This window comes from Myotis yumanensis, unplaced genomic scaffold (genome assembly GCF_028538775.1).
Source record: "Myotis yumanensis isolate MYYU_CA2020_CCGP unplaced genomic scaffold, mMyoYum1.0.hap1 SCAF_429, whole genome shotgun sequence".
Classification (NCBI taxonomy): domain Eukaryota; kingdom Metazoa; phylum Chordata; class Mammalia; order Chiroptera; family Vespertilionidae; genus Myotis; species Myotis yumanensis.
Window position 1 is genome coordinate 1 of NW_027224180.1, and position 10,131 is coordinate 10,131.

The window sequence follows — 10,131 nt, forward strand, 5'->3', positions numbered from 1 at the left end:
GTAGTTTGCCCACAGCTGCCTCAGACTGTATAACTGTGCTGCTTGGGGTAGAGTTTGTGTCTCACTTCCGTGGGTCCCGCCCCAGCACCCCTCCTGGGGATCAGTCACAGAGGGAAACGTATTCTACTGCAGTAGCTTTTGGTTTACAGATAATACGCTCCTGAACTTGACTTCAAGGGCAACAGGAGGCAAGTTTTGGGAGTCCAAGCAGTGGCAGTGCTCTGTGGTACATTTCTTTGTCTGAAACACCACTGCCTGTCTCTGAGCCACATGCACACGGCAGAATCCTGTGCTCTGTCAGGCATCTGCTGACGCAGACACTGTTCACTCTCTCACTGCTTGCCACTTGCTATGAGCTGCCGGCTACAGGGCTGCACCTGGGGGCCACCTGCACTTTCCGCTCTTGTCTCCCGGTTTATTCCTGGTTGCCCACCTTTAGATGTTTCAGTGCCCAGGTCTCTCAGGCATGCGTCTGTGTTGAGCAGGGATTTCTTTGTTGAATTATACATGGTTAACTTTTTGAAATTTCAGGAGGAGAGGAAAAGACACAGCCTTATGCCATCATTCCTCTGACACCACCTTCCATGTCTTTCCTATTACAAGGCTCTAAGCTAAGAGATCCCCTCCAGGGCACCCCATCCATTACTCTCCCTTCCATGCATTCGGCCCTATGTACTTTTTCTTGCCATTCCTGGGTCTTCACTGGCAAAACCCCCGCTTCAGGGTCTTGCTGTGCCATCTGTAGCCTGCTTTCTCACTTCCTTTACTTTTTGCTCTTGTTACATCAGTTTTTTAACCTTATTTAAATCTGAAACATTCACCCAATACCAGCACTTGTCCATTTTTCCCATAAGCAGGAATTTAAAAAATATAATACTGAATCCCCAGTGCCTAGAACACAGTCTGGCACCTTGTACGCCCTAAATAAATACTTGTTGAATTATTAAAGAACAGGTAGAATGACACTGGGCATGTGCTATGTACATTAATACAGTATCTAATTTAATGTGCGCAGCAGTGCTAGGAGGGAGGCTTTCCTGTTTTCCATAGCGGAACTGAGATTACAGTTTGCAGAGACCCAGGTCTCTTGCTCACGGGACTGTGGGTCAGGACTGACTTGTCCCCTTTCTCCCCGCAGGTCCCCAGGGAGGCGGCAGCGCCTTCTGCAGACCCGGCGCGTACACACGTGTGCCCGGACTGTGGCCGTGCTTTTGCACGCCGGTCCACTCTAGCCAAGCATTCACGCACGCACACGGGTGAACGGCCCTTCGAATGCCCCGAGTGTGGCCGGGGCTTCTCGCAGAAGTCGGCGCTGACCAAACACGGCCGCACGCACACGGGCGAGCGGCCCTACGAGTGCCCCGAGTGCGGCCAGCGCTTTTCGGCCGCCTCGAACCTGCAGCAACACCGGCGGCGCCACACGGGCGAGAAGCCCTACGTGTGCACGCAGTGCGGGCGCCGCTTCGCTCAGAGCTCCAACTACGCGCAGCACCTGCGCGTGCACACGGGCGAGAAGCCTTACACTTGCCCCGACTGCGGGCGCGCCTTCGGCGGCAGTTCGTGCCTTGTGCGCCACCGACGCACGCACACCGGGGAGCGGCCATATGTTTGCGCCGACTGCGGCACGCGCTTCGCGCAGAGCTCGGCGCTGGCCAAGCACCGGCGCGTGCACACAGGCGAGAAGCCACACCTCTGTACCGTGTGTGGCCGCTGTTTCCGCCACCGGTCCAACCTGGCAGATCATACCCGCACGCACACGGGCGAGCGGCCCTACCCCTGCACCGAGTGCGGTCAGCGCTTCCGCCTCAGCTCCAACTTCGTCCGCCATCGTCGTTCGCATATGATGCGCCGTCTCTATATCTGCGCTGTGTGCGGCCGAGACTTCAAGCTGCCCCCTGGCACTAAGGCCACCACTGTCACTGAGCGCTGCCCAGAGTGTGAGAGTAGATGAGCCCCCTTGTCGCTGCGGCTGCTAGTGTCTGGCTGAGGAGGCGCATGCCAGGGCCCCCACCCCCAGGGGCTGGACTAACTGGACAAGGACTCCGGGACCCTGGTCTGGGAAAGGGTGGGAAGGCAGAACTGGCTGCCCGGGACCTGGGAGACATAGTTAATCCTCTACTGCTGTGATGGCGAACCTATGACACGCGTGTCAGAGGTGACACGCAAACTCATTTTTTTGGTTGATTTTTCTTTGTTAAATGGCATTTAAATATATAAAATAAATACCAAAAATACAGTGGGGCCTTGACTTACGAGTGTCCCAACTAACGAGTTTTTTTGAGATACGAGCCGTCTCTCGGCCGAATTTTTGCTTTGAATTGCAAGCTCAAAAAAATTTGGGTTACGAGCCAGCTTCAGATACCCCACCGCTAGTTGGCGCAGCGAACATCACAGTGATTTGACATATGAGTAATTTGAGTTATAAGCTCCATCACGGAACAAATTAAACTTGTAAGTCAAGGCCCCACTGTATAAGTCTTTGTTTTGCTATGGTTGCAAAGATCAAAAAATTTATATATGTGACACAGCACTAGAGTTAAGTTAGGGTTTTTCAAAATGCTGACGCCGAGCTCAAAAGGTTTGCCATCACTGCTCTACTGGGATTTTTGGAAACCGTGGCCTCTTCCCCCTCACTACAAATCCTCAACCCGTGTTAGTGAATAAAGTATTATATCTTCACGCACATGTGCCTGTGAATGAATAGATGGGGAAAGGAGCAAAGTTGGGGTATTCCCTGGGCTTAGGTGACTTAAGTGAATCATCACAGAACCAAGTGGGGCTATTAGCCCAAAAGGGTTCCTGGAACTGGGTTTGTGTGTGTGAAGTCATCCCACATTTGGCCCTTGGTTATGTCTTTATAACCTCTGATCTGGAAGGGTCTGTAAATATAGCACACTAGAGGCCCAGTGCACAAAATTCATGCACTGGGGGGTGGGGGGAGTTCCCTCAGCCCGGCCTGCCCCTTATCACACTCTGGGAGCCCTCAGGGGATGTCCTACTGATGGCTCAAGCTGCAGTCGGGCCTCCCTCTACAGGAGGCGACCAGCCGATCAGGGGAAGGCACCACCCCCATCACCCCCTCGCTGCTGCTGTTGCCTCAGGCCTCCTTCTGTGGGAGGCAACCCTGTGATCAGGGGAAGGCGACGCCCCCATCACACCTCTGCTGCTGCCACTGCCTGCCATGAGGCTTGCCTGAGCCTCAGGCCCTCGCAACAGCAGTGGCTGTCGGCGGCTTGCCGGAGCCCTGGGCTGGCCCTGGGCAAGCAGCAGCAGCCATTGGTCCCGTACGCTGCAATGCCCCGCCCACCCATGCCTGCTGCATATGTAGCCCGCTGATGGGTCGTTACTGTGACAGCATCCCAACCAATTTGCATATTACCCTATTATTAGACTAGAGGCCTGGTGCACAAAATTCGTGCATGGGGGGTCCCCTCAGCCCAGCCTGCACCCTCTCCAATCTGGGACATTCATTTCACAATCCGGGACCACTGGCTCCTAACTGCTCACCTGCCTGCCTGCCTGATCACCCTAAATTGCGCCCCCTGCTGGCCTGGTCACCCCCAACTGCCCCCCACCAGCCTGGTCACCCCCAACTGCCCCCCTAGCCATCCTGGTCACCCCTTACTGCCCCCCATGCTGGCCTGGTCACCCCCAACTGCCCCTGTAGCCGTCCTGGTCACCCCTTACTCTGCCCCCCATGCCGTCCTGGTCACCCCCAACTGCCCCCCCTGCGGGCCTGGTCGCCCCATGCAGCCTGCTGTTTGGTCGTTTGGTCTCCCCTCACTAACCCCCCTGCCAGCCTGTTCACCCCATGCACCGTGCTGCTTGGTCGTTTGGTTGCCCCTCACTGACCCCCTCTGCTGGCCTGGTCGCCCCACATAGCCTGCTGCTCAGTCCTTTGGTCGTCCCTCACTAACCCCGCTGCCAGCCTGGTTGCCCCATACAGCCTATTCTGTCGTCCATTCGGTTGCAATGGTTGCTTAGGCTTTTATATATATAGATTGATTCGTGCTTAAACAGGCACCAAATTCCGCAGAGCTTTGGTGAGCAGCCATGAACATCATGGAGCGTAGTATAATGAAGAGACAATACTTTTTAAAAATATATTTTTACTGATTTCAGAGAGGAAAAGGAGAGAAATATAGAAACATCAATGATAAGAGAATTGTTGATCGGCTGTTTCCTGCATACCCATATTGGGGATCGAGCCTGGAACCCGGGCATGTGCCCTGACTGGGAATCAAGCCCATGACCTGGTTCATTGTTTGCCACTCAAGCACTGAGCCAGGCCTGCTAAACAGTACTTTATGGCACTATGTTTAAGACTTAAGTGCTTTATTATTGTCAGCTCATTTTCATCCTCAGCATCCACGTTTGGTAATCGTATCTCCATTTCTGCAGATAAGTAAGTACTGACAGTGAGGGAATGGCAGAACTGGGACACGTATACAGGCATTTGCAGTCCATTGTCATTTGCTATGATGGGGGGAGTTGTTGGTTAGGTTTTTAACGCAATCTTGGGAGTTTAGAGAGGTTGTCCTTGGAGGTATGTTTAAGCTGGCCTTGAAGGCTAAGAGAGAGTTTGGGAACTAGGGAGAGTCCCTGAAAGTGCCTGCCAGACTTGTTGGAGCTTGAAGATAGGGACAAAGAGCAACGAGGTTGGCAGGAGATAGACCACTAGGGATTTTAGAAGCCAGGTGACAGTATCCAAGGCAGCAAAGAAGCCTTGAGTGATAAGGGAAGGGGTGGAGTGGGCATATTAAGGAGCTAGAATTCTGGGGATAAGGGAGGTGGGGCTGACTTCACTTCTTAGCGTGGATGACCACAGGTAGAGTCACAGATGGTACAGGATGAGAACAGTTGAAGTGGCAGCAATTGTTACCCCCAATCTGGACATGTGGAATGTGAGGTCAATGTGGAGGGGTCAGAGAGGTGATTGAAAAGAACACCTTGGGATATCGGGTCTGAAGTGCATGACCCCTCGCCCAGAAAAGGGTACCCAAGAAGTACCTGGGAAAGAACAGCCAGAGATAGACAAACTCAGAAATGCCTCGTTTGGGAAATCTAGAGAAGTGTTTCAGAGGAAGTGGTCAGATTTTGCTCTGGTGCCCACTGGTTGTAGGAGTTGGGGGAAGTGGTGAGCCATTTCAGTGGAGTGATAGTGGGTTAGGATATAAGTGGGAGGATGAAGCAGCAGATGGGTGGGTGTAATAACCCTTCTCAAGAGGCGTGGCTGTGAAAAGTATGAGGGCAGTAGCTGGGGAGTTTGTTGGTTTTGTCTACAGGGAGGAGACTCAATTTTTGTGCTTCAGTGAGGGGTAATGGAAAGGAAGAGAAGTTGATTATACAGAGAGGATATAATTGATCAAGGAGAGGTACTGAAATCAAACCAGAAAGGATAAGGCTTCTACTACTATTGGTAGGGAGCAGGGTGGGCTTAGGAACACAAAGCTGAAGCAGTTCCTATCTGGAGTTTTACCTGGGAAGTAAGAGGTCACTGGTAAGAGGGATAAGGTCACCAAGAGGAATGAGGCCAGTACAGGGGAACCCTCATTTTACTGATGTGGAAACAGGGTGACAAGGGCAGCAAAAGTAATTTGAAGGTCTTTTTTCCAGCATCACCCCAGGCCATGGGCATCTCAGAAAAGAAAGTGATGTGTCTGAGGTCACACAACCATTTTTAGGGACAGAAGTGGAATGAGAAATTGGCCTGGAGATGGCAGTGCAGGGGCAAGAGGCCCAACTCCAAGAGGAGTGGAAGCCCTGTTCTGCTCCACATCAGAGATCTGATCCCAGTTTGTGCTGGGGCCTGAGGCTCAGCCCTGGACCCAGGCCTAACTCAACTGTTGACATTTCCTGCTCTGGACATCTGAAAGTTTTGAGTTGAAAGTCAATACCTGGAAACTTACAAAGTCCTATGTGCCAGGCACTGTCCTAAGCACTCTACTGACAGTAATAACCCACCTAAGTTTGTTTTTACATTTTTATTGATTTCAAAGAGATAGAAACATCAATGAGAGAATCATTGATCAACTGCCTCCTGCATGCCCCCTACTGGGGAATCGAGCCACAACCCGGGCATCTGTCCTGGCTAGGAATTGAACTGTAACCTCCAGGTGCATAAGCCAACGCTCAACCCCTGAGCCACGCCAGCTGGGCTCACCTAAGTTTTAAAACCCTATCAGGTAGGCACTTTATTTTCATTTAGATGAGGAAATCAATGAATACCATCAGCTAAGTATGAAAGATGGCATTTGATCCCTGATGGCCTGGCTCAAAAACGTAGGCTCTTAAAGCTACGCACAGCCTCCTATCTGTCAGAGGCCCCGAAGGGGAAGGAGACTGGCTGGAATCTCACAGGCAACCTGCTGGAAGTCAGATCTCTGCTCTGCAGGTGGGAGCTACAATAGAGAAACACGGGAGTTGGGCTCAGAGGCAACCCTGGTGCCCTTCTTCGGCACCTGCTGAGACGGAGCCTCCCCAGCCACCGCAGGAAGAGTCTGGAGGCGGTGAAACAAAACTTTTATTGAGGGAGAAGAGTACCAAGAGGCTGTCTTCCAGAGGTTTTTGAACCTCAGACCTCAGGACGTGTCCCTAGGTCTGTGATCTGTTAGGAAAGGACTAGAATGAGGTTCCCTGGGCAGGCCACTGTCTTCCTCACATGCCATGCTGAGCTGCAGATCTTGATTCCATGTTTCTAGGTTGAGGCCTGACCTGTGGACTCACAGGCAAGGTCTGCAGTCCCCACAGTCTGGTCTTCAGAGGTGGCCCCGTGGGGCAGGTCTGTATACTTGCGAGAAGAGCCGCGGGACAGATGTGCTGGGTAGCGTCTCCGGTTGGTGTCCATCTTGGAGAGCACTGCTTGGGGAAGATCCACACGGCAGCGGGCTGCTAATGCTACCAGGTAGATGAGGACATCACTAAGCTCCTCTTGAAGGGCCGCCCGTTCCTTAGGGGGCCAGGCTTGGGGACCAGCCTTCCCGTCGGGCTTCCACTGACTGGGGATGGAACACACAGATAGGCACACGCACAGAGATGCTGGCTAGGACAATGGGTTCCGCCTCCCAGGACCCCCCAGTTCTTGCAGCAATGAATTCGCACATCCTAGGAACTTCCTTCAAGGACAGTTCAACCCATATGGGCCCTGGGTAGACTCAGGGTGAGGAAGAGCCTCCAACAGATGAGTCACCCAGACCTCTGTGTCCCTACTTGAGTCAAAGAGTTGGCAAGAGATCATTTCACTTGTCAAGACCCAATTCTTCTCTCCAGCCCTAGCCACTGCCACCCCAGACTAAATCTCAGACCTGGACCTACCGGGGAAGCTTGCTAACCCATCTTCTATTCTTGTTCAGCATCATTTTTTAAAAGCACATTTACACATTACATTTTGTCCCTCTCCTGAAACTCCCCTAGCTGTGCTTGGAATAAAATCCATGCCCTCCAGGTCCTGCATGAGCTGAATGACTCCCGCCTCTTCCCATGTCATAACCCACTACTCTCCCTAACTCCCCACCTAAAAGTCACCCTGGCCTTTTCTGACTTGCACACAGGTCAAAGTGTCCCAGGGCCTTTGCACTTACTGCTCCCATTGCCTTGAATGATCTTCTCCCTGCTCCCCCCACAGCTTTCCCAGGGCCGGCTCCTTCCTGTTGCCCAGGTCTCAGCTCAGGTGTTACCTCCTCAGAAAAGCCTTCTCCCTCTGTTTCCTCCTCTTTCACAACCTGGTGCTATTTTATTCATAGAACTTATCACAACTGCTGATGTTTTCAAATAAGCCTGGCTGGTATGGCTCAATGGTTGACATCACCCTATGAACCAGGAGGTCATGGTTGGATTCCCGGTCAGGGCACATGCCTGTGTTGCAGGTTCCATTTCCAGTGTGGGGTGAGCAGGAGGCAGCAGATCAATGATTTTCTCTCATCACTGATCTTTCTCTCTCTCCCTCTCTGAAATGAATAAAAATACATTAAAAAAAATAAGCTTGCTTATTTATTGTCAGTCTCCTTGCACTGTGAAGGTGGGAGCAATGTCTGTCTTGTGAAAGGCCCTATCTCTTGATTCTAGAAGAGCAAGCACACAGATGAGGCTCATAAATCTGTAATAAATGAATGTCTTGCCCACACACACGTCTATGCCCTAACTTCTCCACCCCCCTGTGACTTCACTGGCTTAGGCCTCATGACCTCTGGCCTAATCTGCACCAGCTTCCTCACTGGTCTCCCTGCCCCAATTCTTCCGGTGATCCATCCACCCTGCTGACACAGTGCTCGCTCTACCACTCCCGTCTGGTCAGGTCTTCTGTCCGAACTCCATCAATTCTAACCCCAATTTTATCATTCTGGCTTCATATCCCACCCCTCTCCTCCTCAGCCCTATCACTTACTCAGTAGATATCTACTGAATGTCTGTTGTGGGCCAGGCGCTTGGCACACACCAGAGAACAAAACAGATACAAAGTCCTTGCCCTTCCTTGAGAAGCTTTCACTGGAAGAGTCTCAGGTTTTCCTTGAATTTAACTTGCCCTTTCCCACTCACCACCTAGGCACATGTAGTCTCGCCTCTGCCTGGAGTGCCATGGGCAGGTTTTCTATAGAATATATTCCTTTCTCTCCCAGAGGCAGAGGTAAAGGAAGATTGCCCTGGCCCTTTCTTAGACCAAGATCTGCCTTGCTGTCTTCTCTCCCAGGAGGCCGGGCACCCCTCAAGGGCAGGGACTGAGTCATCTGTATCCCCAGCACCAGGAACAGAGCCTGGCAGTGAGAAGGGGAACTTGAACCCATGGATATTTGATGATCAAATATCCACCCCCACCCCCACATAAAGATTCTTCTACTCACAAGAGCTCTGCCAGCTCCCCCACTTCCCCCACCAAGGCCAGGAGGAGGTTCCGAGGTTGGTGGAACTGGTCCCAGTCTCTTTCAGCAGCAAACTCAGCATGGAGGCGGCGGCTGGTGTAGGAGAAAGGGGTGGAAGCCCAGTCCCAGGGTTAGGGCGTGGGGGAGGAGATGCAGGGCCCCGGCAGCTGTCTCTGGTCTGTAATAGGGGCATGGGTTTCCGACAGGGTTCTGCAAGTAACTCCTTGAATGGCCTTTAGTCATGTCTTTTCTAGGGACTATAAAATGGACAAGCCCCTGCACAGACCCTAAACTCCATGGAAACCCATCAATACCCTCTTTACCATTCTGTCTCCTGTTGCTGCTGCTGCGGCGTCCTCCACCTGGCACATCCGTCTCTCTGCAGATCTAAACCCTACGATCTTACAGAGACCTTGTAGGTCCGCGGGAATTCCCCTGAGGAGCCTTTCCTGGTTTCCTCCAGCAAGAAACAATGCCTCCCCTTCTCCCTGCATTTGTCTATGTTCTACCTCCCACTCCTGGAGGGCAGAGCATCGGACCTCAGGGCGGGCCTTAACACCGCTCGCCAGGCGTCACCATCCCCCTGCCTCAGGTGTGCGCTGCTAAGCCCATTTGGAATATGAGGTTAGCAGGCTCGCCCGAGGTCAGACTGCAGAGCTGGGACGCGAGCACAGCGGCTAGACTTCTTCCCGCCCACGTGGAGGGGCCCTCCCCAATAAAAGGGCGAGAGGGGGTGATTTCCCAGCCCAGGTTGGGGAAAGACGGCTTACATGTCCTCAAGCGTGGGCTCCGGGCTGAAGCTGAAGGGGCGGGCAGCTTCGGTGCCCTCGCCCCCCGCGTCCCCAGGCTTCTCCCGACCCACAGTGGACATGTTGCCCACCGAGCTGCTGCCCAGATTGCCCAGGAAAACCCGCGCTCAGCTCGGAGCCCGCCTCCAGAGGCTCTGACCAATCACAGGCGTTATCGATTGCTTCCGGGGGCGGAGCCTCAGGAAAGTCCAGTTACTTGCGTGGAGCTTGTTATAGCCCGCCCCTTACCCGGACTGGACCAATAGGAGCAAGCTTCAGGCGTGCGCTCAGAGGCCTCTGCCCCGGAATACTTCCGTGTTGGCCAAGCATCTTAAAGGTGTGGATACCAGATTCCACCAGGTTAGGAGACAAAGGGCAGAGGGCGGGGAGTGCGCAGGCGCGTCACTAACCTATGGCGCCAGATGGCGCCAAAGCGAAATGACGGGGTGCGACCCGGAAGGACGCTCAGCCGAGAACCCCAGAAATGA

The 10,131-nt window shown here is 53.0% G+C and overlaps 1 protein-coding gene and 1 pseudogene across 1 annotated transcript; one reads left to right on the plus strand and one right to left on the minus strand.

The window, feature by feature from the left end:
• The first annotated feature begins 1,027 nt into the window (after positions 1-1,027).
• Positions 1,028-2,683, plus strand: LOC139001342 (zinc finger protein 771 pseudogene; annotated as a pseudogene).
• Positions 2,684-6,506: 3,823 nt separating this feature from the next.
• Positions 6,507-9,764, minus strand: LOC139001341 (dCTP pyrophosphatase 1-like). Its single transcript, XM_070403021.1, has 3 exons — positions 9,626-9,764; positions 8,838-8,948; positions 6,507-6,998 (listed from the first exon to the last, which is right to left on the minus strand). The coding sequence occupies exons 1-3, from the start codon at positions 9,724-9,726 to the stop codon at positions 6,698-6,700; spliced, it is 513 nt and encodes a 170-aa protein (XP_070259122.1). The 5' UTR covers positions 9,727-9,764; the 3' UTR covers positions 6,507-6,697.
• Between the last annotated feature and the right edge of the window lie 367 nt (positions 9,765-10,131).

Bases quoted from the DNA above. Each gene is read 5' to 3' on its own strand.
- LOC139001341 (XM_070403021.1), bottom strand. From the start codon at position 9,726: ATGTCCACTGTGGGTCGGGAGAAGCCTGGGGACGCGGGGGGCGAGGGC. The intron at 8,949-9,625 runs GTAAGCCGTCTT...CTCCTACACCAG, and splicing joins GAGCCCACGCTTGAGGACAT to CCGCCGCCTCCATGCTGAGT. The intron at 6,999-8,837 runs GTGAGTAGAAGA...TTCCATCCCCAG, and splicing joins GGGGAGCTGGCAGAGCTCTT to TCAGTGGAAGCCCGACGGGA.